Raw genomic sequence first — 27,915 nt, 5'->3', positions numbered from 1 at the left:
GCAAGTTGCAGCGCATAAGTTGGTGTTGCTGTCCCGGGTCTCCACCTGTTGCTTTCTCTGGACGTGATAGAATCTTGGGACCTCACGGTTGCCGGCGGCCTCAGTTTCAGTGCCCGTGGACGCGTCCCCAAGCGACAGGGTGCGCCAGACGTGTCGCTTCCGGACACCACTCTTTGATGTTTCTTGTTTTTAAAGGGAAAATAATAGATATATATATATATATATATATATATATATATATATATATATATATAACAAGGAAAGAGAGAAAAAAGGAACATATACAACATAACACCTAAACCAAGAAAAGAAATGAGAAAGTTAGAGAGGGAAGTCTCAGAGAATGAGAGGACTAAAAAAGTAGATAGCCAAGCTAAAAAAGGAGACTGATCCCTATATTCTAAGAGATTGGAGGTGAGCTTCTGTCAGAAATTCATCTCTCCATCTAGGGAGAGAAGGAGATTTTTTTAAAATAAAATTATTTCTCTATTTTCAGATAGTCCAAGCAACGCTGATGAAAACTTTCATGAAGAAAGACTAGGCAAACTGGATCTTGGCTTTCTGCATCATGATGAAAAATTCCACTTAAGAGTCCTAAAAGAGTGTGCCAACTCTCAGCAAAATTGCAGTCAAAGAACATATGAAAGACAGTTTCCTCCGATTGATGTTTCTTGTTGAAGTATGCCTGAATCATGCTACCTTCTACTCTTGGATAACATTTCATAAAAGGCTGGCAAGACCAAAACCTCAATTTGAGGACCTCTTCAAAAATTAATCAGATGAAATTCATGGATAAGAGTTTTTTACATGTTATTGACACCATTCCTTCATGTAAATCTCCAGATGTTGCATGATTCACGAATCCGGGTTGAACCATAAATAGATTTGCAGTCATGCAGACATTCGACTGCGTGGGACAGAATAGAACTGAAGACCTCATGGCAGCTCTACAGAATCAGCTCACGCCAATTGAGTTGGAGCAGTACTATTATGCGACACATCTTTCTGGACATAGAGAACGAAACAGGATATTGAAAACCGAAAGGGTTTGTGAATTAGGCCGTTGCTGCCATTGGTACTGCTCGGTAGCAAGCCTGTTTTGCTGCTCGTACAATGTCATCTACCTGCAAGTGCAGCACTAACAATAGTGAAGAGTGGAGAACACTGAAATGAGTAATCACAAGATCCTACTTTTAATAAGAAAGAATAATACCGCAACCACAACTCGTTTTCTCGGCCAAGCTCAAAAACTCTATCCCAAGAAACGTTTCCTGAATCCAAACTCCAACCTCTTCCTTCTATATTATGGTGAAGATATAGAACACCCATTAGAGATTATGGGTACTACCCTAGTCTGTCTTTTCTTCAGAATTTTTAATTGTCTGCTACACTTTTCTTAGACGCCTTGTATTCTACCAGAGATCAACTCTAATGCACTTGCCAAACATCTAGGACCCTGTCAGACAATCCAGCTATACCACAAAACAGATGTTGTTTCATCACCATTATCTTTTATCCCCTACTACGTCACGGATTGCACGTCAGCCATCAATTGTAAAGAATGCAGACTAAAATAAATGCATGCAAGCAAGAAAACAGAAAAATCAAGCACAATGGTATTATTTCTGGTGCCACTACTAGTGAAAATGCTATGCCTTTACTTTTGTAGAATAAAAACGGTTGTGTAACCATACTATGTGAAATGAAATCCCTAAGAAAACTTGGAACGAAAGCGAAAGGGCAGGAAATATGGACCTGCGGAACAGCCATCCTCTCAAGGTTGACAGCATAGGGACTGTGACCACTGTAGAGAGAGAGAGAGAGAGAGAGAGAGAGAGAGAGAGAGAGAGAGAGACCATATTTCGGTGCCAATCCCATGTTGAGGGAAGCCTTCTTCAAGGGTTACTAATCTATTGGTTTTCCTCACATATGCATTAATAGCAGCTCTATCGAGTGGCCTAATTGAACGAAGATTGATTACCTAAACAGAGTATTACTAGAGGATAAGGAAACAGTGATGGTGTCCACGGGAAAAGAGCTTTGGTTGCACACGAGTGTACTGTAAAAAAAATGCAAAAATAAACTACCTCAGCACTGATACCCTCCTTGGCCAGTATATCGGTAGCTTGAAAAATGACAGTACATGAGAATGCACCCAGAATCAATTGGATATATTTTATGTAGCTATTACCTTGACAAATCCGCTCAACTAAAGAGAAATTCTCAAAAGAAAATGTCTTCAAAAAGGGAATGTCTCATATTACAGAGATTCATGTAAAGCTAAGCTATTCCTTGCACTCAAGGTGGCACTATGGACATGTTTGATTTCATTGCTCAACCTTGTTGCTAGTGGACAAGGTTGGGTAAAGATAACCTTACAAGTGGAGGAGAGCACATCTAATAAGCATGGAAATGAAAATTATTGCTCACCTTTCAAAAAACAATGTAGGCAAAATAACCAAACATGCATCCTTGCATTCAAGGTGGCGGTATAGATATGTTTGATTTCGTTGCTCAACCTTGTTGTTAGTGGATAAGGTTGGGCAAGGAAAACCTTATAAGTGGAGGAGAGTCCATTTAAGAAGCAAGAAAATGGAAATCATTGCTCACCTTTCACAAAAGCGAGATAGGCAAATTAACCAAACATGCATCCTCCTCCCTAGCTTTACTAAGCAAGGTTAGGCAAAGGATCCAAAACATGCTCTATATATTGAGCAAGTTGGCAATTTTGCATGAAAAATCATCTTTCATAAATAGATATAATCAGAATAACATTCTTTGTCACTAGCAAGTTGAATTCCAATAGCAGCTATAAACTCTCATGGACAAGAATGTAAGTCGACATATGTATAAGCATTAAGCAACCCATTCTTCTGTCTACTTAAAGAATTATTCACACACCTGAAGAGCATATTCAACCATCTTGGAGAATGTAGTGATTGTAACATCTTTTCCTTGTCGCTCTACCTACACATACACAAAAAAAAGAGCAAAAATAAGATCCTTCCAGACAATCCATCAAGAAGTGCATGATCAAATTGAACTCTTCACTCCACATAAATACAAGAACATACCTTAGCCTTGCCGATTGGAAGACTGAATCTACAATCAAGTACCTCAGCAGAAACAGGAAATGATTCACCATAACTGCAGAAAAATACATGATACAATGAGCTGTCAACTCAAACATAGAGGAAAAAGTTGAGTGGGGCAAGACGTTGCGTACAGAAGTTCATTTTCCAGGAAAACAACAGGATCTGGATCCCTAATTGCCGCTTTCATCAAGCATGTAGAGCAGTTGATAAAAGCTCAAGGTGGGAGCAAGCCGGCCAGGGATCGATCCCTGACATCCACAAATTGGCCTCCTAGAAGGCCGGGTCAAGGAACCCTTATCTAAAAAAAAAATCTTCTGCAGAATATGGATCTAGAACCTTCAATCCAGGAACATGCGCATACCAAGCTGCATAGCACTGCATACTAAGTCAGTTAGTAATTCCATCAAAGCACAAAAATATACCAATCCATAAAGAGTTAAAAGACTAACTGAAGAATGCCCGTGAGATGGTATGCACTGTAAGACTTTGAAGCAGACTAAAGCTTACACCTCTTGCTCAGTTCAAAACATTTTTTAATAATATTTTGTTTAGAATTGTTCAAATAATTACAGTATGGAGGAAAACTCAATGTAACGAACAATTTGGTTCTACAATTTATCCTATGCTCTGCATATTTTTGTGTCAGCACAAGGTGTTCAAAACACGAAATAATATGCAAAATACAATTTATTCTATGCACATTACAAGATTGTTTGTCTTCTAAAGAATAAGAACAACAACAGAATAACCAAACAAAGGCAAGTTTCTATCACAAACCTGCGAGTGTTGAGCACCAACTCCAGCAGCAGCACCATGTGGCCCTCTGAAGACAATAGGAACATATATCTGACCAACTGACATGTAGTTTGACTTGGCATCTGAATTAATGATGTGATCAATTGTCTGAATATGCAAACCGGTTTAATTAAGGGACCCTGGTTTTCAGCATATGGAATATGCAGTGTACTCATATTCTCAAAGACCTAGATATACTAAAAGAAGTCAATAATGTGGGCATTATTGTACAAAGGTATGCAAAAAGCAAATAAATACAACAAGGTGCTACCAGATGGAGAATAGTATCAGAATCATAAACACTTTTGTTCCAAAAAAAATGTAACCAAGAGGAAATTGTTGTGCAAGAAATTGTAATCATCAAACCTTCATAAACGACACAATATCAGATGATATACCATGTCTGATTCGGTAATCAAGTTACTATGGATCATTACTATTTGATGGATTTTTATACATTGCCCTTATATTAAACTGAAGTGTGGGGGGAATTCATGTAAAGTTTTGCTAAACAAAAGGATGTCTAGGAATAATTTAACATGCTAATTACACATAGATAACCTTTCCTGCATGAGGTGCTACTTAACACAATGATTACGAATGTCAACTATCAGTAGCTATTCTAATTTATGCAACAAATGCTTCAAATAGAACCTACTTCATAGGAAGCCAGATTCTTTATGATGGTGAGGATTGAAATGGTAAATTTCATCTTTTCACTCGTTTTAGAAAACAATATGCTAATTGTTTTTTTCACATGCATGTTGTCATGATGCCCTGTGTAGATTATCCTCCTGGTATTGTATGAAGGTAGGTTGGAGTTGCTATTTTTGGGACTTTGCAAGCAAGAACATAACTATTATGAATCCTATGATGATGGATATGCAATCAATCAAAGCCGAATTCCATCATCGTATGTAGTCACTGTTATGCACCATAGGCGGAGCTAGGGGTTTTTTTTTGTGTCACAGGACCACCCAAAAATTCCAAATACTGGTATAGATTAGCTCTTTGTTGAGAAAAAATTCACAAATACCAGTACAGATTAGTATCACAGGCACATACAGAATTCTCATACAATAGGTGTTCTGGCTCTGCCACTCTTTTGCACTATGCATTATTCACTTGGAAGGATCATTTCTTTACTGGTTGGGATGTTGTATAGGAGGGCTGTACATGAACTTTCCGTACAGATATTGGGGCACTGTGCAAGTTGTGAGTACATTCGGTTGTTCAAGTGTCTATTTTTCTTCCTTGTTTTTTATAATTATGGATTTTCTTTCTAATTCACTGGAAAAACGTCGTGTTGCAGCCCCAACACTGGTCTCTATGTAGTTCATTATGCCAGAGCTTATGGCGGAGACTCTCTCAACTGGCACCTGAAATCTATTTGTGAGGTATGATTCCTTTTAATTGTTTTCATCTTGTTTTTGTCTGGATATCAAGTGAAATCTCTCTGTTTACGTGCAGAGCAGCTTGGCTGAACCTCGCTCAGACCTTGTCTGCTTCCTGCTCACAATGCAAGGCAATGAAGGTTTTATGCCAGAAAGAGGAAGGAAGCGACGCAGCTAGCACGGCGATGGCGGCGAGCGATGGCTTCGTGCCCGCCCTTGGCTAGAACAGTGAAGTGAACTGGGGAAGTAGCTTCACTGCTGAGCACTACGGCGTGTAGGACTGATTGTTCTAAACGTAAGGAGCGACGCCATTGTTTTGCAACCTCATCGCTTCTTCTTTTTTTCAGATGCTGCAGGGTTTTTCAGTCGCTTTTTCCTTTTTCAAATGTAGCATCTCAAGAATGCAGCCATGTCGCTGTTGCCGATTGGCCAGTCCATTTGCCTTACTGATGATGTTTTTATTTCGTTTTGAGCTTGACCCATGCTCACCTGCACGTCGTGGTGAGTTTTGTGTTCTTCGCAGGGACACCATGGCAAGGTGCAGAGAAACCGACGGCAAAAGCTTGGTAATTGCACTGATGGTTCGCACAGTTCATATCACCATGGACAGGGAACTGAATATTTTTTTGTGAAATTCCGGCGAGATTCGTGTGTTCCAAACATTTTCAGCCCCTGAACAGGGCAATGGAGCTCAGGAACCTTGAACTTATGCAAGAAGCAAGCAAGCTGGGAGAGCTACAAAGAAAAGGTTGCCTAATGTATGGAGGAAAGCAGAGCGACAGTGGTCGTCTAAACCGACAGTAACTGAAATACCGACCACTCCTGGTCGCGGTGACGTTAGAGGAGGGAAGGGACGGCGGATGGAGCGCGCGTGTTGCATGGGAGGAGGGAGGCGGTCGGTGGAGAGGGGCGGCGCGGGGTGCGTCCACGCGGCGAGGAGGTAGGTGGCGACGCAGAGCGCGGCGACGGCGGGGAGCGAGAGCTTCAGGGCGGGGAGCTTGGCGCTTTCTTGCCCTCCTCTGTTTCGCTCGGACAGTGAACTTTGGAACATGGAAATCACTCGCCGGCTGCTAAGAACTACGACGGGTAGGAATTCAGTAACCTGAAGAAATTGAAGTTTCCGCCAATTGGGGTTTTACTGCTATTTTGCGGGATCAACTGATGAAACTGTTCTGATTGTTCCAAACGTAAGGAACGACGTGATTGTTTTGCACTCATCACATCAGATATGACATTTGCAGAAAACAGGACGGTGAATCAGCTTGCCATATTGAATTCATCCTTTTTTCCTTCTGAAGATTTTGGAGCGTGCTTCGTCTTTGTTTCCACTCCTCTCGTGAAGGGCATCGTGATTCACTCGATTTCCTCGACAGATGCATTCACCTCATGGATTCATCCTGAAGCTCTCCTTTCGTTGTAGTGAGTTTTGTGTTTTTCGCAGGGACACCGTATGCAAGGTATAGAGAAACCGAAAGCAAAGGCTTGGTAATGGCAGCGATGGTTCGCATAGTTGATCATATCCTTTGATGTTCCTTTCACCACTAAAAGCACGTTTGGAACAGGGAACTGATTCGTATCTTGCAAATATTTCATGAGATTCATGTGTTCCAAACATGCACTTAGACCAAAAAAAAAAAAAGTCTAAACAAAAGAATTCGTATCTATGAACTGAAGCTGACTGCCTGTGGGCGTCGAAAATGAGAGAGACCAACATACATCGCTGCATAAGTTACAAATTATACTCTGTTCTTTTGTTCAGACTTTCTTTACTATGCTTCTGTTCACCGTGGCATGCCCAAAGTACATTTTTATCTTCCTTCTAGAAAGCAATCAGCAGCTGGTTATAGACGAAATAACTTCTTTTGCAAGTTCAAACAATCACGGGTTACTGGACAATGTGTACTATATAAACGACTCCACGCAAAAAGGGAGGAAATTGTTTTACAAGGCTCGTTGCTACTCCTACTACGAAGCATTCTGAAGAACCAGAAACGCAGAAGATATGGTAAATCACCAGGGATGCTTCTTGATTCGTTTTGAAGCGGTTTTGGCCAGAGCATCGCAGATCTCCCTCTTTCTCTTGTTTTCGTCCACCTTCCCAGGGACAACGTTAGCCTGTCGCTCCAACGATTCCCTCACATACAATTATCTAGACATCCGCATCTGTAAGATTATGTACTGAAAAATTGACAAATAAATATTTGACGTAATTATAAAATTAGCAAAAGTGCAAAGTGATTTATTATTTTACAGATGATATGCATGTGGTAATATGCATGTGATGATGATGCTTATAGTAGCAAAGTTATATTTGTGTTTCTGATATGTGTAACATACTCATGTGAGTGATGTTGTACGGATTGATGTGAGTTAAGTTTGTGAAATTTGTGCTCGAAATTATGTATGTTGGTTTTGTTCATGTGCAGGTGTCGTCCTGAGAGCGAACGTGGTCGATGACAGGACCAGGATTAGATTCAAGAAGGAACTGAGATCAAGACGGTTAAGAGACCACGTAAGACGTTCAGACTAGAAAACAGTGTATGTGAAGATGATCACATCATAAAATATATACGAGAGTTGTACGGGCTATAGTGTGGTAGTGACAGATAGCATCAGGAGACATATATGGTGAATGTATGGTCTGTAGTGCAGAGCGTTATGTGATGGCGTGAAGTTTTTATTCTAAGCATGTATGTGTGCGTGCGTTAGAATAAATAAAAAGGAAATTGGCTTGCATGTTGCATGGCAGGCTTGAATGCATGCGTGAAGGAGCAGACCGTGGTCATGTTGGCATTTGGCAGACCGTGGTCATGTTGGCATTTGCATTTTATAGGATCAGGTTCTATAAAATATTTTTTTATGATACTATTTTTTTTTCTTTTTCTTCAACTCAGCCGTTAAATAAAAAATATATAGCTAAATCAGGCCCTCACGAAAGGCCTATAGAAATTGTTTGCCGGTATAAGGGCTGGCTGGGCTCAGTGCTGCAGCCGATGGAGTTGGGCTACGTGTGGCTACAGGCGCGGTGCGGCTCGGTGCCGACGCGCGCACGAGCTCGTGGCCGACTGGGAGTCTGTCGGCTGGTGTATAAAAGGTTGAGGGTACTATAGCTATCGGGTGACGCCGAGAACAGCCGCAGCGCGCAGGAGACCGAGAAAAATAGATTAGAGAGAGTTTAATCTAGGGTTTCGTGAGAAAATTTTTAGAGATGATTTGGAGATGTATCTTATAACCTATCAATATAATAGAGATCAAATTTGCAAGTTTTTCTCTAAGTTTTTTTTATTTGTCATTTCACGGTGATTTTCAGTGGATCAGTCATCCATCACGATTTGTATTGGTTTGATCTATCTAAAATTATCCTAAGATATCAAGTAACTCTCTGAGAAATTTAATTGTTCAAAGTTTCATAATTCATGAGTTATTTATATTTGATTTATTTTTGTCAGTCTATCATAATGTGTTTGTAAATTTTATATCTTCAAATCTAGAGATTCGATTGACCCGATTCTTGTGAAAATAGTTTTGTATGATTATCTAGTTTATACGGTAAAAAGTTTAGGTAATCTAACGGTTGGATCTTTTTGGAATCGATTTTAGTGACGTGATAGTTATCTGTCTCGAACTAAATTTCATAAATAAATTAAATATTTAATTAAAGTGATTTAAATTTTAAATTTAGCTTATGCAACCATTCACCCTTCTAATTGGATAATTTGCGCATATCCGATCCAACAGTGTCCAATTTTTTTTTCTAAATTAGATACTGAATCCGAGTCGGATTATTCTGAGTTGTATTTCACGTGTTAAAATTATTTTGCTGAACCTGACACCTGAATCCGAATCGATTTTGACATCCGTATCTATATCGAGATGATGCTGCTCACGTATAATTTCAGTCTCCATAAGGTTGTCTCGCTCAGCATACGCAAAAGTAGCACAGTTAAACCGTACCAAAAGAAATAACCAAAATGGTACATGGAAACTCTCAAGTTCAAGGGCAGCCGTATCCGGGCGCTAGTCCGGTTGATAAGAATGGCGCTCGCACGACGCGAGCGTTGGAGCCAGCCCACGTTCAAAGTCCGCTCGCACGGGTGTTCCGTTGAGTGCACTGAATAGCCTGGCCGGTGTTTGTGGGTCCGGTAAAGCAGCGTTGGGAATAACCATAAGATTATCAACTGCAGCAGGCCCTAGTGCAGACATGTTCCATTTCTTTATACAAATCTATACCTAAACCAAATGATGGTGTTTCAAATTTGGGCGCTGCAAAAGACAAACAAAAACACATTGAGGTGTCTCTGAGATAGCACTGTTAAGAAATCAAGTTAAAATATATTTTAGTTTATACGTGATAAGTGATTGATAAGGTTGATAATTTTGGTTTGATGATTTTAGGATTGTATTAGCATATTTATGTATTACATTTATGATCATAACTAACTAAAGTTGTAGAGAAAACAGAGTTAGCATTTTTGTCTCCGAGTCTAGAAAAATTTACCTCATTGAATGATCCAGTATTCAGAAAAGTGGACTCGCCAAATGTTCTAGGGCTCGGAAGGTTTCACGCCGGTGTATTTCAGTGCAGAAGCAAAATTTGAAGTATATACTGGATGGACCGGTGATGGAAAGCCAGACACACGCCAAACTAATTTTTTCAGAGAGGTTGTAAAGCGTGTCTGGTGTGATTCTATACGTCAAATGGTCTGGTGATAGAGGATGTGCATGTCGGACTAATTTTTTTAGCGAGGATGCAAAGCTTGTCTGGTAAGGATGTACACACTGGATGGTCCGGCGATTGAAGCTGTGCACATCGGGGGGTTTTCTAAGAGTGTACATACCGAATTATTCACATGCTGGATGGTCCGGTGATCAGATGACAATACCCACCGAATCATCTAGTGTTCATAATGTTTCTGTGATGTGCTTTCAATTGAGGATTTTGATTTTCACTAATCTATAATGGAGTTGGAGATACGTATTTGCTTGTCTTATGATGTGTAGGTGATAGATGCAACTTGACAGTCGACAATGGGATGATCAGGACTAAGTGGAGTGCTTGGTGCTGGACGATTAAGGATGCCGGGAGGAGTCAAGGGTGATCCTAGCTGTACACGTAGAGAGAAGCAAAGTATAAGAAGGCGGATAGAGACGGTGTGTTGATAAAGTCAAGCGAAAGAGATATTGGTGCAAGTGACAAGGCAACCTGAAGGATCGAGAGTGGGAGAGACTTACCGGCGGTCAAGATCACAAAACGGAGTACACGTGTTAACATCGGATCGCTTGCTTAAGGTGTAAGTAAGTGGTGGTGAGTCACACTTTGAGAAGCGTGCAAAATGGTTTCGTAGTTTGGTCTCAAAATCGTAAGAAGGAGGAGTACACGTGGCATCATCATGAAACTTGCGTAATGAAGCTAAGTCATAAAGACGTTACGGTCGTCCGATGGATAAGTAAAATGATGGACGAAAGTACAATCAATGTTAGGTAGGAGTGTATTGGAAGAGAGAGATATTTTGAGAACAATATAGAAAACTTGAAGGTTAAGGAAGCTAGATTATAAATAGAGTGAGAGGGCTAGTTGAGCCATTTGAGAGCCTTTGCTAGAGTTGTAGAGGAGAGCGAGAGTTTTTTATGAGCAAAATATATTGTAATCTTTAAAAAATAGAGATATCCTTTGTAAGAAATAAAGATTATATTTGTCCCCATACTTGAGTTCATCTCCTTCTAGTCTTATTTTATTGGCTCTTTTGCTTTGTCACAAGTTTTTAGTTTTTTGTTGTGATTTTCGTTTTGGTTTGAGAGTTAACTATTTTTCACCATGTTGAAGCGGTTTTTCTTGTTGCTAGAGGTATAAAATTCATATTCAGAATTGGTCTTGAATTCTATTGTCCCTAAAATATCAACTTGAAGAGTTCCTTCACCCGTGACTATCTCCTTGTATTTAAGTGTTTCTTTATCAAATTACAAGCTTTTGTGTGCGATGATGTATGGATTAATTTTTAATAGAACCTAGTATTCAATTTCATCTATGAGAGCCATGCTTTCTTAAAGGATCTTTTGGTGTAACGTGTTTCTCTTGAGTTTTTGCTTTCGCTCTTTATTTTGTGGTGCGTTTGGTGAGAAAATAGAAAAAACTATTCAAAAATTTAATGAAATGTCTATTCACACTTCTCTAGCTGCTGTTCTCGGTTCTACAACTACATAATGCAGTTGTTACAAAAGCAAGACCATGCAAGCAAATACAAAGTTCCATAACTTTATCATAAGGAACTTAACACATATTGTTGTTTTTGGAGGATAGGTGGTCGAGAGCAGGGTCTGGCACCACACAATTCATCACCTTTTGTCTTGTTTGAACATCTGTATATGATACTTCATCAGGGATCGGCTCTTTGTCATTAAGAAATCCTGCTGACAACATATCTCAATACGGGGATATGGTCCAGATGCTGCATGACGAAATTGCTACCTAGTTAAACAACCTGCAATAATTCATGTAAAGCAGAGATGAGACGCAAAGGAGAGGTGAGGAATAACAGCTAAGATAAACAAATAATTTACACAAGAACACATTAGAGCTATACCTTCTGGATTGGAATTATAACCACTTAAGGAACCTTCAGCAACTCGCTTCGAAGGAAATATGATTCTCCATAATCAATCTTTCGGGAGGGTTCAGAATGTGCCTGCCTTTCACCTGCAAAACAAAGAGCTCCAATGAGGTGCACTCTCATGGCAAACTAACAAGTAGCAAAATAAGAATATAAGTATGATGGCAAGACCTCCAAATTGTTGTACAGTCTTGTGAGCAGCAGTTGGTGTCACGGGGGGGGGGGGGGGGGGGCAGATGGAGTCAGTTTGTTTGTTGACACAGCCTGGGCAACCCAAAAGTTTCTCAACAAAGAACCATTGTGTCCTTCTGAATATTGTTCCTCCACTGATAATGGTACAGTGCGCACTGACTAATACGCAACTTCTGAAAGAAAAAAACAAAGTGTAGTAAGCCTTAACTATGCCTTGTCGTCTTACTGGGAGTTGCGTTTAATTCCCTAACTTCGTCTTACTGGGAGTAGGAATCTGCCGTGATTATTACATGTACTACTGGTCTATTATTCTTTGCTTGTGATCAACTCAACTCAACATAAGCAAATATTCTTATTTTTGTTAGCCAAGTCGCTTATTGATTGATGCCTTGCTCTGTGCCTCCCTCTCTTTTCTCGCAGCATAATGGATAATATTCTATGGCATGACCTTTGATGGACATATTCCAGCTGAACGGGGAATATTGAATCCAGGTTGGTTTGTAATATTAATCCGGCAGTTTTAATTGAAACAATCCTCTTTCATGGTCTCATTGGTGGTCTCCAGATAACAGATAACAGTGTCAAGTGTCAGCATTACGAAACAACAAAAAGGTAGGCTGGTTGACAACAAAATATGTATATGTACAAACAGAAAGAGCAACTTTACCAGGCTATGCTAATCCCATTTGGTACTCACACCAATAAGCTATCCATTGTACATAACTTATTCTCTCTTTTTTTACCATTGCATCATCACATATTCAAAGTGTACTAGCTAAACATAAACAGTGAATGCAGTAATATCAAGCACAAACTTAACGGTACATATATGGGGATACGTTATAGGAACGCCGTCGAATGAATACGTTGAGAGCGACATTATAGTTTAATTTCAGATGAAATCTAAAAAGAGGAGAAGATTATCCGTTATTTTTTCTCATATATTTTTTTATTTTTATTAGTAAAGCAAGTCATATATCCGTAGTCGATAACAAGACGAGTAGGCTGTAGAACGAGGATGAATATAAAAAATAAATAAATTATTTAAATTTTAGATGTTTTCATTAGATATGAGGAGAATATGAGAAAATGTTTTTAAATTTAGATGTTTGTACGTGCTGCTCGGAGCCACAGGTATAGCTTATATACGGGCCGGGCCGCCACGGGAAAGTAGATCGGTGTTGAACCAAGTCATCTTCTGTTTTCCATTTTCATTTTTGGATCTGTCTTGGATCCTACCTCGGGTCAAGCTAGCGCATGAATCCGCAGCCAGATCTTCTTTGCCAACATGACCTCAATTCGATCTCACACTTGGACTTCCTCGGCGCTCACGAACCGATTCTCCTCGGCTCTCATGAGCTCACGCCGGGATCGATGAAATGCCCTAGTGCGTGCGCTTCTCATCGTTTCCCGACGCGTCGGCCGGCCGGCAAACGAATTGCCGGTGTAGAACCGTGATAGCCGATTAGAGGAGATTAATAAACGTGTTATAATTTTTTTAAAATAGATGATATACTCTTTGTTTATCAAACAATCCTTAAAAATATATAAATAGAATCATAAACTTTACAGAAACAAAATGATAGAAAAAATTCTAAGGCAACATGACTTTACAGATGGAATATGAGCTATAGACGTTATTCAAGATTATTCACAAAAGTTTGAAACTTGAAAGAAAAACAAAATAAATCATAGTTACTGAAAAAAGTAACTCTTTAAATTAATAGTCTAAAAATAAGAGGATTCAAAACCTTCTCAAATACATGAGAATATGAATATCATATGTTTCTAACAACAAGACGAATAACTTCCTAAGATTGAGAAATTGCAGCTCAAAAACAAAAACGAAAATCAACACGAAAATCGAAAAACTTGTACTAAAGGCAAAGAAACCAAACGAAGAAGACTAAAAGGAAGAAGCTCATGCAAGAAAATAATCTTCAACACAAAGATCAATCCTATTTTTGATAGATTATAAAGTTATTTCTCTTATAAAAACTCTAGTCTATTACAAAGACTAAGTTTATCCTCCCCTCTCCTCTAAAATTTATCATAAGGCTCTCAAATGATTGGCTCAATCCTCTCTCACAGCTCTACCCTTTTATTTATAACCATTATGAGCTTCTTTGGCTCTTAATTTTTTTTTCCAAAATACCTTTCACCGATAGTGCACTCCTACCTACCACCAGAATATTTTGGTCCAGATTTCACTCATTCTATTGAACAACCACAGTTTCTTCACGACTTAGCTTCACATCGACGCAAGCTTCACGATGATGCCATGCGACCCTCCAGTCCTCCCGCGGTTTTGTGGCCAAACCGCGAAACCCTAGAACGCTTCTCAAAGTGTGACTAGCCGCCACTTGCTTTGCCTCAAGCAAGCGCTTCAATATCGACACGAGTCCTCCATCTTGCGATCTTGATCATCGGTAAGTCTCTCCCGCTCCCGATTCATCAGGATACCTTGTCACTTGCATCGGTATTCCTTTCGCTTGACTTTGTCACACATCGTCTTCATCCTTCATCCTCTTTATGCTTTGCTTGAACTCCATATGTACCGCTAGGATCATTCTTGACTCTCTCGGTCTCCTTGATAGTCTGGTATCAAGCACCCACTTTGCCCCGATTATCCTGCCACTGATCATCAAGTTGCATCCATTACCTGCACACCATAGAACAAGTAAACACATATCTCCAAATTTCAAGGATATCTCTAGTTACCCATAACACAAATCCTCAGTTCAGAACTCATTATGCAGAAAATATGAGTACCAGATGTTCCAGCGTGTTCGCTCACTGAGCACCAGAACATCCGGTGAGTGTGTTTCCATTTAGCACACTGATAAATGCTCTCTTTCCTATCACCAGATCATCCGACGTCTTTATCTCCCAGAACTCTCCTTCTGCAACCTCTCAGTAAAAATTAGTCCGATGTTCACAAACTCCCACACCAGACTATTTGGTGCCTTTTTCAGATTTAGCGCCAAACTTCAAATTTCAAATTTTGCCGCACGTTGGAAAATACTCCAGTGCTATCAGCATTGCATCACCAGATCATCCGGTGAGATCTTTCATTTTTCATCGAAAATTTCTTCTCTACGGGAAATGATTCGGTGCTCTCTAAGCCCATCGTCGAGCAATACGATGCTTTAATCTGAATTACTCCGATGTCATTAGCACCACACTCGACCATTCCGGTGAATCCACGTACAAATAAGTTCGTACCAACTAAATTCAACTCAAATCTATCATTATTAATAACTCATTCGACTTAGGCCATCTCCAAGAGAGTTCTCAAATCTCACTTTTCCAGTGCTACAGTATTTTGCGGTCTACTGTAGCACTGGAAATTCATCTCCAGTAGATCCTGTATCCACTCTATCCAGTGCTACAGTGCTGTTATAGTAGAAAAAATAGGAGACGCTGTAATAGTGATAGGGGATGCTGTAATAGTATTTTGAGGATGAAAATTTGAGTTAGTTGTTAGAGATGGTCTTAATTTATCAGTCGGAGACACGCCGGGCGGGGCGACGAGTGAGAATTAACGCGTACGCACTGATTGATTAGTTGGCCGGTCTGTGCAGCTTGTACGTACAAATGGCGCGACGCCGACGCGATCGCAGTCTGCATGGTTGCACGCATTTGCTGCTGCTTCTGCGCTGGCTCGTGCATGCATGCGCGTGTCTGCAGGTGCCTTGTCGCCCTGCACCCATGCACGCACAGCGCGGCCTAGCTGGTGTGGCAGCGTTGGCAGGCGGCCACGCACAAGCCGTCGATATTCATGCATGTGTCGACGCACATGCACTCAGCTTTCTTTAAGTAATGGAAACAATGTTTCCGGCTTCTGCACCACAGTCTGTTCATTATTACAATCTAAGTGTATTACTCATGTATGTTTGAGTAAGCAAAGAAACAAATGCCGAGTAGAAATGAAATTTGGTCGATCATACTGCGTATAGACTGGAATTAAACCACCACCCATTCTTCACATTCACTTAGCTAGCTGTTTGAACTACGCGGTGAATGTTTATCGGTTTTCAATTTTAGTATGAAAATCGGCCAGGGTATTTTTCCCCTCCTACTTTAAAAAAAAAAAGGAAACATGCATTCAGCTAGCCGCTACTAGCTTCATCCATATACCATGCACGCATAAAAATTTTCCGCGCGGACATACGTACGTACTCACCGGCAGGATCGGACAGGCTTTAAAATCCATCTGGTACGACTACGAACAGCAGCTGCTTCCATCGATCTAGATCGAACGTATACTTGAAAGCAGAGAAGGACATATATACGACATCATCATGAATGATTCTGATCAATTTCAAGGATGGAGACGTTCAATAATACTTCTAGTTCATCATGACATGAGGGGTTGCAAGGACCATGTATATATGCATGCATGATCCTTCGATTTGCTACTCTGGCTAGGAAAACGTACATATGGCCGAGTGCATGTGTAACTGAAAATCACAGTCCATGCACGGGAAATACAACTTCGCATATTCTTATATGTACAGTCTATCTCAACAATCCATCATTTTTATTTGATACTTATTCACCAGTTTATTCTCATATATATCCTATGATTTTTTTAGCTAAACTTTCAGTACAAAATCTCAATATAAATAAATGATCATGATAAACTACATCTTTAATACGAATATTAACGTAAATGAACTATCCTGTTAAGCCATATGTGAGGAAGGGTGATGTCATAAGAGAGGTTGAATTATGACACTTAAAATTAATGACTTCAAAAACTTCACAAGATAAATTTATATCAATTTTTATCTAAATGTGCTTTAAATTTATCTAGTGTGTATACTCTACCGTTTAAAAAGGTTTACAACCTATTATAGAAAGGTAAATTGTAAATATGTAAATGTACAAACGTAAATAAGATAGAGAGAACAAATTCGATATAAAAAAATTTTATCCCGCAGTATCAGTGGCACATAAGTCACCTATAGTCCACTTGGAGCTCTACAAAGGATATGCCCCCGATCGCAAATATTCTTCCGGTCATAGCTCTTTAAGCTACCAAATCACTAAAGCAAGACCTCAAGCACGATGAGCAACCAAGCCACTGTGAGGAACCGTTCAGATAATATTATAATTAATCAATAAGTTGATCACTTAAATAATCACGACTATAATAATTAATTAGAATATCATTTCGGTAGTTCCAGCATGTGTTTTGTGCTCGATATCGGAACACATGCCTTTTCAACATATAACATCACAACAAAGCTTCAGGAAGAGCGAGTAATTAAATTATATTACAAGTATAAGAGTTATTACAATTTACAACAGTTTACAGAGATACTACACAACAGAAAAGTAGCATCTATGAACAACAACAACTAAATGAAGCCATATGCCCTTAGGCTCCACCCAAAAGCACACCACTTGAGTAGATAGCCCTACTCTTGTCCGCTGCCAGCATCGGCGGACATAAAGTAGCTGCAACTAATCTTTCATTGTCTATAAACCTGAAGTAGCAACATGAGTACAAAGTTACTTGCAATACTTAATCTATATTGGGTACATATAAAAACCCGACTTTAAGGATTATGCAATTGAGATATTAGCAAGGATTAGGCCACAAGATTGAGTAAATTCATACACGTAAGCAACCTTAACACCTATGTGTGAGCACCTAGACTTAACCACATACATATATCTTTCTACCCAGTAACCAACAATAAGAACATAAAGGTAATTAGACAGTCATAACTGTGAACATAACCATCTCAACCATAACCGAACATACCTTATATTTTCAAATTTGGAACTCTATGACTATTGCAAATGGACAGAAAGCATGCTCATGATCAAGAGCGCGACAATTCGAATCGTTTTACACCCTACAGGGGTACTCCTTGACCCACATGGCACGAGACCACCTTCCACACAACTCGTCAGTTACGAGTGATAATTCACGTACCAACCGTTCACATACCCACCCCGAACCTTTGTTCCCATGTCGAGTAATGTGAAGGCCACCTAGATTTCGAGCATACGACAACTTACAGACACAATCTTAGGCACCCCTAACAGCATTCTCGCTCACACCTCAACTCATGGGTTAAATGAATGTGGCGACTTACGGTACTTAGCTTACCCTTCCCATATTCGGATATATAGTAGGTACGGAAAGTACTTAAGCCAATTGTAATAATAGTCGGTGCTTAACCGATACAAGCGGTCTATAACCTACCCCTAGCACCACCCATATCTCGTCTCATTCTCACATCTCATACCTCCCAACATCATAATCAATATTATTGTGAACAATAAGTAATCCTTAAGCTCGCAAACAATGGTTAAACCATCGCTCGACTTCTACCGAGGACCTAAGCATTGCTAACCATTTTGAACAAAACTTTTAAGTTGGACAATAACATTGTTAACCAGGTTACAAGTAAGGAGCATCAACAATTCAAGTGAAGGTAATTCATCAATATAAGTGTAACTGCAACTCAATAATCGGACTATCCAGTGAGTTGTCTTAAGTCAACCAAGCCACTTCTCTCTTCTCTGCAAGAAATACTCTGGTGTGTTCAACTTAAAGCGTCGGATCTTCTAGTGTGTTGATCTTTGATTCCCTTGAAAAAATCCAATATTCTATTAAATGCTCTGGCGTTCTTACTCTTCTAACACGGACCATCCGGTGAGGTGATCTCCACCCTCTGTTAGAAATACTCCGGTGTGTTCACCAAAGTATCACTGGACCTTTCAATGAGTGCAACTTAACCGGGGCATCACTAGACCTTCCAATGAGTGCAACTTAACTGAACTCCACTCACAGAATACTCCAGCGTTACCAAAGCTTTATCACCGCACTATCCAGTGAGTTCAACAGTCTCTGAACAAAATACTCTGGTGAATGCAAACTCCTCCACACCGAACTATCCGGTGAGAACAATTTCTTTGTATCTTCTCCAATTTAATCAAACTTTATCCCGGCTTCAGTGGATTCTTCATGTATTGCATCCATGAGATCTACTAATATATATTCTTGATAAATACATTAGTCGCATCGACTGTGTTGTCATTAATCACCAAAATCACAATTATGGTATAATAAAACCATTTTCGCTACAATCTCCTCTTTTTGGTGATTGATGACAACACAATCAAAGCAAGAGGTAAATGCTACTAATTAAGATATTGCATGATGCCAAAAAGTTCACAAAGCCATACCTCTTTACTTGGATACATGTTCTTACCACTTTGTTCTCCTTTTGTTGTGGCTCCTCTTTCTCCATCGCCACTATTTTTCTTAATCCACCCATGAAAAAGCTCCTTCTTCTCCCCTTATGTCAACTTTAACATCCCTAGACATCTTGTTTCCTTGTTTATTCTTCTCTAGGCATGTTATCTTCCAATTGAAAAAGATCACTTCTTGATCCACTCTATAGGTTGCAACACCTAGCAACACTTATCTCTAGACCTATAAGCACTAATCATTCTCTAATCTTATACTTAATCACCTTGGATGATGACTTTTAGCACTTTTATGACTTAGATGTCTTCTAAAGTATATATAGGCTTCTCTGGACTCCAGCACCTTCAAATGGCTGAGTAGGAGGGTATTTATAGTTTCAAAACCACCAACTAGCTGTTGCTCCAATGACTTAATTTTACTGTGAATACTGAACGTTCCGACGTTGACAGTGATATAAGCACCAGAATATCCGATACGTACAACCTCAAAAATTAGCCGTTAGAACCCAACTTAGAACCACTGTGAACATCGAATATTCAGGTGTAACTTCAACTCCATCACCGGACTATTCGGTGAGTTGTCTTGGGCCAACTGAGCCATTTCTCTTATTCTCTACAACAAATACTCCAGTGTATTCAACTCAAAGCGTCGGGCCTTCCGATATGCTGATCTTTAACTCCCTTAAAAAACCTAATATTCTGTTAAATGCTTTGGTGTTTTTTACTCTGCTAATACCGAACCATCCAATGAGGTGATCCTCATCCTCTGTCAGAAATACTCTTGTGTGTTCACCGGGGCATCAACGAACCTTCCGGTGAGTGCAACTTTACCAAACTCTACCGACAGAATACTCCGATGTTGTTAAATCTTTATCACCAGACCATCCAGTGACTTCAACAACTTCTAGATAAAATACTATAGTGAGTGTATACTCCTCTGCATCGGACTATCCGATGAGAATAATTTCTCTAGAAATTCTCTAATTTAATCAAATTTTATCCTGATTTTGATGACTTCTTCATGTAATGTATCTATGAAACATACGAATATATATTCTTAATAAACATACCCGTATTATTGACTATATTATTATTAATCATCAAAATTATAATTATAACTAAAAAAAAAGACATTTTCACTACATCATATATCCACCTACATAGTGAAAATTTCCCTTCCGCTAAGACTTCACGGCGTTGCATTTTTAGACGATGGAAGTATAGCACTCGGCGGCAGGTGAATATATTCCTCGAGAGAAAACAAATGCGAAACTCCCCCCCCCCCCACCCCAGAGTTATCCATATTCTCGAGCTATCGCAGTACTTACGATGAGTTCTATCCGATCTGAATATATCATGCAAACACATTCAGGAACACAATACACCGATCGACAGCTCGATGGTCATTACAAGAACTATCAAGTCCTAATAAGTGATAGTACTAAACGATTAGATTGTTACATTCCATCGGCCGTGTTGTTACGTGGACCCTGGGGTCCCTGCCCACGCATGTAGAGTACAATGGTCAATTCATGGCTCTTCATCGTCGCAGAGATGATCGATCCGATCGAGCTAGCTGTGCTGAAAGGAAGTCTCACCGGCACAGGCGTGGCATGCACACCCAGCTGAGCCGGCCCACGCGAATACGATCACTCGATGTCGATGGATTAATGTCAAATCTGGTGCGAGCGAGGGTCAAGTACGCGATAAGAGTTTTATATTTAGAAGCCTGTCTACCTGCAGGTACGGTGTGATCAGTGGTGGATTAGGATTTGTAGATTGGGTAAGCAAGATTACAAGACAGCAAATTAGCGAAAGATAATTAGACTGATGAGTGACTAAATATGTTTGTGTGTGGGCTATAGATGGATGGGAGCATACGGAAGTGAGGATGTAAGGATAGTGGACGTTGATAGAAAGTTAATGTTATGAGTTTTAGATTTAATTAGTTGGATACTATATCTAATATATACTGTATATAATTGATTTTTTAAAATAATGAATACACAATTGCATACCTATACACCAACATAGATCCGCCACTTGGTGTGACCCACAGTTACCGGCCATCATCCCATGAACACCGTCCCTGTTCCGGAAACGTAGGAAGAATCTGATTCCCGCCTTGAAAAAAAAAACTAAGTAGCGTGCCGTATTTTTTTAATCTCGTTCTTGGACCCATCGACCTAAAAATTATGTGACTATAGTGTACCTACAAGGATTGGAGTTACTGAAACTCCCGGCAACCACCAGCAGCAGCAGCAGCTGGGTACCTGCATCGGCATGATGTTCACTCATGATGACTCTGTTCTCTGTTCTCTGTTCTGGCAACAGGGACCGATCGAACCGCTGCATTTAGTCGCCTGAAAGCAACCCCACGAATGACCAGAGAGCTGGAATGGGAGACTGAAACACCTTGTGGACTGTGTGTGTTTATTTTCTACTGAACTTCCAAGTGTCGCGCAGTCTTGATGTACATCGAATAGCAGACTAATCAGGGAAACCAGCGTCCATCAGCAATCTAGTTTGCATTGTAACGAATTCAACTGTACCTGCACGCGATGATCAATATAATCTTTTGATAAAAGAAGCTTTATTTATCCTTAGCGTTGTATCAAGATAATACAAATATATAATAGTACATCCCTAACTTTTGCATGGCACAGATGCACATGACCACAAGATCAAATCATATATTCAATAATTAATGTTTTAACCTATTAAATATGTGTCCCGTTAAGCTCGTATATAAACAGCTGTGATTTAAAATCATACCACAAGTCAATAACGGTACCTATAAGTGCATATTAACTTTTGAACACACACAAAGATCACATCAGTTCAACCTTATATGCAGATACACCGATCTCTTCATTTTATAATATTAGTTAAGCTCAAGACAAGATATGTATTATCCTTATGATAGCTTGATCACTCGATCTTATAATGAATTACTAATTCATAGTTAACACTTTAATTATATTGGTATGGATATGCACTTTTTAAATCTAACCACATCAAAAGGTTCAGAGATATTATTATAATTATCTTGGAGAGACAAATTTCATCTAGATCACTCACACCTCATGTCATGCTTCATAGCATACCTAAAAATTATATTTACAACTATTTAATTATGTAGTAGCGTTTGGTAGCCTATAAGTATAATACTAAACATTCTGATGATCTATGACGATTTTAGATCTAAGAATCCTACATGTGTATCATCCAAGACTACAACTGACAGCATATTACATAAAAATCCAACAATGTCTCGAAGTGGGTCAATTTAACACCATGTTTTTTAACATGTGTTCACATTATTATTTGATATCTCTATATCTATAATTCATAAAATATGATCATCAATCAATACATATATTAGTCTATCAATCATCACTATGATATAAGGCCATAGATTATTTAAAATAACTCTGTAATATAAACAAAGAGCTTCACGTGGAAGTTATTTATTTATTTATCAATATAAATAATAATTATCTACGAAATATAATAATATATTATTCAAACATATGTAAACATATTTGTGATACGATTGCCTACATGATGGACTCTGGAGCGTATAACAACAGCGGGCTCGGACGTCGCCGATCCCACTTACTTACCACACTGAAGTGCCGCTTGTACTGTCCGGCGACGTCGGAGAATATCCTTGCAGAGGCGTGGCGCGATGTTGCGAGAGGCGCACAACCGTTGAGCCAGTTGTTGTTCCAGAAGTCCGGCGTGCGCCCGTTGCCGACGTGCACCGTTGTTACGGCGTTGAACAGGGCCATGTCCGTTTCGTGGTTTGACGAGATACATAAAAACACACCTACCAGCTGCGAAGTACACTTGAGCATCATCAACAGGAGAGAGGCAAAAATCAATAATAAATAATATATGGTATGGTATTTATCAAAATAAATAATATATTGATGTATTTATAAATCTAGCATGCGTATTTGGTACCTCATTTACCAAAAATCCAATTTCAACACCTCATTTACCGAAAAAAGTGGGTCCAACAGTTTTCAACATGAGGTGTCGAATACTCTACTGTAATTGGCATATCAGATACTAAAAACAGACTATATTCAGCACAAGAGATACCGAATATATGCACAACGCCATATTCAGCACAAGAGATACCGAATATATGCACAACGCCATATTCAGCACATCAAATACGAAATACGCATGGATGGCGGCAGATAGTCAGAAGTAAGCTAGCAAGCCAATTAGTACATATGTGTTTATATTTTTTTATTTAATTCTCGATTTTGTTTGGAAGTATAAAAGTAATCAAAAAATTCTAAACGTTTTTATAAGTAAACTAGAGTTCACTATCAATCCATTTTAATTGGTTTGATTAAAAAGCCTGAGTCAATATTTAATTAAAATTCTCTAAATAAGCCTACTTTTATCAATTTTAGCAATTTTTAATATCTCAAATAAATTCCCAAAAATCTATAAAAAATCACTAATATTCTTCTCATGTGATGTACTAATTTATAAAAATATTTTCAACCCTAGGTTATTTGGTGAAAAAGTAAGTTCCTTTATAATTCTCTATTTATATTTTTTATCATTTCATGTAATATTCTCTTTTTAATTCAATTTGAATAAAAAGAAATTCAACATGCACAAAATATACGATCAAGGGTAAGTTCAAAAAAATTATCATAACCAACTCAACATCATTAATGCATATACAAAACAAGTGCATAATAATAATGGGAGGCTTAATAGATGCAGGGCAAGAAGCTCATATTGTGTTGTTTAATTAATTGATTGTGTTTTTTTGTCATTGCATGCCAATGATAACACAATTCTTGAACATCTCAGATTAATATTAATTATCTTCTTATTGTTTTCTATGCTTTATTTATTTCTTGGTTCTCACTTCCTGTTTTAAGAGATGGGATCCAATCTGCATGCTTGTTATCTATTTGTTTAAATTTCGGATATATCATTTTCCATATTTAATTGTAAACATGTCATATCACTACCTGTTTTGAAAAGATGGATGTAAATAATATTAGCAATTCCTGGATTCTATGCTTTTTAAGTGTCTAGCTTTACCATCTTAATAGTAGTTGTCAATCTACCATGTATACATGGTTCAGTTTAAGCATAATATTTAAGAATTTACCTACAAAACAACAACAATTCATAGGGAACAAGGAGACATGCTTACATTATATTTACAGATTTTAGACTAGCATAGTTCCAACCTCTTCAAACAAAAATACATAATGCTGAAAAAGTGCATAAAGGTGCGTTTACTTGGAAAAGTGCATAAGTGAATAATTTATTTTTATTTAAATTGAATTAAAAAGATAATATCATATGAAATGATAAAAATACATATAAATGGAGCATTACAAAGGAAATTACTTTTTTTACCAAATAATCTAGGGTTGGAAATATTTTTATAAATTAGTACATCACATGAAAAGAATATTAGTGAATTTTTCTAGATTTTTGGAATTTATTTGAGGTATTAAAAATTGTTAGAATTTATAAAAGTAGACTTATTTAGAGAATTTTATTTTAATATTAGCTTAGGTTTTTTGGATCAAAATAATTAAAACGGGTTGCTAGTGAATTCTAGTTTGCTCATAAAAATTAATTTTTTTGACTATTTTTATACTCTAAACAAAATCGAGAATTAAATAAAAATATAAACACATGAGTACTAATTTGCTTGCTAGCTTACTTCCTACTGGTTGCCACCGTCATCCATACCTATTCGGTACCTGAGGTACTAAATACGGCTCAAGTGCCGAGTATAGTCCGTTTTTTTATTTAATATGTCAATACGGTGTATAATATTGTATTCAGCACCTCATGTACCGAAAACTGTTGGTCTACCTTTTTTGATAAATAAGTGTTAAAATCGGGTTTTCGGTAAATAAGATGTCGAATACATATGTTAAATTTGTAAGTAAGCCAACATATTATCTATTTTATAAATATGATACCATACGTTATCTATTTTTAAATTTTTCCCTCCATATGTCGCATGCGCACTCGACAGAATATATTCAACCCTGATCCGTCCTGATCAACTCCATCCATCCATCCACCCGACCGCTCCTCCGTCAGTGGGCGCAAAGGCTAACCTTGGATGGAATGGAGATGGACTGATCGACCGTGCATCTGTCGATCTTTTCCAAGTTTTCTTGTGAAGGATCGTGAGGCCAGATTGCCCGTCACCATTAGTGACAAATCTATAACCAAAATGTTCGGATGTCTCAAGCTAGAGATATAAGTATCCTATTTTTCGAGCTAAAAAATATCTTATAGGTCTGATACCTATGATATAAAAAAACATAAAATTACTTAATATACTGTGCACCCCATCTTCAACATGGTCCGCCCCTGGTCGCCGTCGCGGAAGAAGACGAGGCTTCATGACACTACACAATAGTAGTAACTTGTTGCGTGTTTGCAGAGTGTCAGTCAGTATCCAACTGTCTTTGTACACGAGTTCAGGGAGCTCAAGCAGCCATCGCTACAATACAACGAAGTTGTCGGGCTCGCATGCACTAGCAGGTGGCCACATCTGCAGCAGTTGCATTGCCGACCAAAGACGCAATTTTTTAAGGATCCGGGGAGCAGGTGGCAGCCGTGCGTGCCAGGGGCGAGGCCCACTAAGTAACATGGGTGTACGATGTACATCTAAAATTTAATCTAATTTGTTTTATAGGTTATATTTTGTAGGTATCCGGTGAGCACGGTCTATGATAGCTCCCTATCTCGCTACGACCTGACGGTTTTTCTATATGTCATATTTTGTAGATATGTTTTGTGATCATGGTCTATGATAATTCTTATCTTGCTACGACCTGATGGATGTTGACATAGCCACAGCTCATGACCCAAATCCTGTGCGGCCACGTATAGTGTCTCAGGTGCCCTCAAGGCACCAGTGATGACTTTGTGCGTGAATGTCTCGGTTATTAAGAGGCTAAGATCATGTGTGATTGCGTGATGACTGTGTGCGTGACGGCCCACGGCCTGATGACTTGACTCGCACTGCACTCGCCCTGTCGACCATAAGATGGAGGGAGGCGGTGGCATAGGTGCGAGCAAGGTGGAGGTTGCGGGATAGGGCACAGGCTCAAGCCAGGCGGCGGCTGTGGCTCGAGCGCGAGCCAAGAGGGCGACGACGACGTCAGCGGTGCGAGCGTGAGCCAGGCGAGCCACGGTGGTGGCGGGTACGATGCGGGAACGAGTGCAGCGGTACATACACCCAAGTTAAAAATTTCGAAGCCACCACTGGTGTGTGTTGAACACAAGCAACCGTTTGCGCCTAGGGCTGAAAACAGCCGAGCTGAGCTAGGCTCAGCTCGAGCTCGTAGCTGGCTCATGAGCCAAGTCGCTACTTGAGCATGAGGGTCGATGCTTGGCTGTCGCTTCATCTGCGTCGGCGAGAGAGGCAGTGGCATGGCGGCAGCGGGTGTGTGAAGAGGAGGCGGCGGTAGCAGGCGGGCGGGGAGGAGGTGGCACGACGCCTCAACGAGTGAGGGTGACGACATCTCTCTCTAAGATGTGGGAGATGATATTGGGATGTTGATGTGGGACAGTGAGAGGCTGGCTGTCATGCATTCACGCTGAGGGTTGGACCACTAGCCTAGGCGTTGGGCTTGCTCTGTGGGTTGTGGCTTGGTCGCCTAGGTTGGGCCAGTGGTCGAGTCAATGAGCCACTCTTAAATCAGTTTAGGCTCGACTCGTTAGGTCACTGAGCTAAGGAGACGGTATAGACTGAGCTCGTTTAACCTCTAAACCGAGCTGAACCGATTTGAGTCCCAACTAACTCACGAGCCTCGATTTTTATTTCTAGCACTATTTACACCTAAAAGAAAAACAGTCGGGGTTCAGAAAGCGATTGCCATTTGCGAGAAATCTGGATAAACATCAGCAGAGATTGGCGCAGCGATATATCATATACAGCTGGTTGATCGATCTAATTAAGAAGAGAAAGACAGAACGCCAAAGAGGTTAACGAAGAATTAGAGTACTAGTTAATTGCCTTGATGAATGATCAGTGAGCTAGCTAGCTCAGCAAATGGAGCATGTGGTCGCTGTTTGTGATGGTGATCCGCGGCGTTTATTATTCAAAGCGAGATCTAGTATAGATACGCTTGGTCGAAGGCAGTACCTGTTGCCGGGCCCACACGCATACCCACACCGATCCAACCACTCGCTCTTGCAGCCTTATCCTCAGTGACGGATGTAGAAAAACTGGGTAGAGGTGTTCATCCAACTCATCTTTCTCACTTCTCTTTTTTTTTTCTTGATCTCCCTCATCCATAACAAAAAGAAAATATTGAGAGGGTTTATAGAGTTTTTATTAGCTGTGGAACAGTAGTAGGACTGAAGTCCCTCATCCTAGATCCGCCCCTGCTTAGTCTGTAATCTGCTTATTCATCTTTCAATATAATCCAGTTCCGTATCTCTGTATCACCTTGTTAATGGTGGTTGTTCTTCAGGGTCTGGACGTATTAGTTCACCATTTCTACGTCAATCTTGATCTACTTACTGAGTTACGGAAAAAAGATAGATCGAGTCTGATCTTCTTTTCACAATCAT

General features: G+C 39.5%; 1 protein-coding gene across 1 annotated transcript; it reads right to left on the bottom strand.

The window, feature by feature from the left end:
* Positions 1-1,055: 1,055 nt before the first annotated feature.
* Positions 1,056-3,476, bottom strand: LOC133896175 (pyruvate dehydrogenase E1 component subunit beta-2, mitochondrial-like). Its single transcript, XM_062336724.1, has 8 exons — positions 3,394-3,476; positions 3,227-3,289; positions 3,075-3,147; positions 2,898-2,967; positions 2,088-2,125; positions 1,857-1,981; positions 1,756-1,795; positions 1,056-1,124 (listed from the first exon to the last, which is right to left on the bottom strand). Exons 1-8 carry the CDS (start codon positions 3,474-3,476, stop codon positions 1,056-1,058), a joined length of 561 nt encoding a protein of 186 aa, XP_062192708.1.
* Between the last annotated feature and the right edge of the window lie 24,439 nt (positions 3,477-27,915).

The sequence above is a fragment of the Phragmites australis genome, chromosome 16 (genome assembly GCF_958298935.1).
Source record: "Phragmites australis chromosome 16, lpPhrAust1.1, whole genome shotgun sequence".
Classification (NCBI taxonomy): Eukaryota; Viridiplantae; Streptophyta; class Magnoliopsida; order Poales; family Poaceae; genus Phragmites; species Phragmites australis.
This window is presented reverse-complemented; position numbering and strand designations above follow the sequence as displayed.

Coding starts and splice junctions, on each gene's coding strand:
- LOC133896175 (XM_062336724.1), bottom strand. CDS start 3,476: ATGCAGTGCTATGCAGCTTGGTATGCGCATGTTCCTGGATTGAAGGTT. Junction 3,290..3,393: donor GCAGAAGATTTTTTTTTTAG/ATAAGGGTTCCT, acceptor CAACTGCTCTAC/ATGCTTGATGAAAGCGGCAA. Junction 1,125..1,755: donor AGAGGATGGCTGTTCCGCAG/GTCCATATTTCC, acceptor CTGCACTTGCAG/GTAGATGACATTGTACGAGC.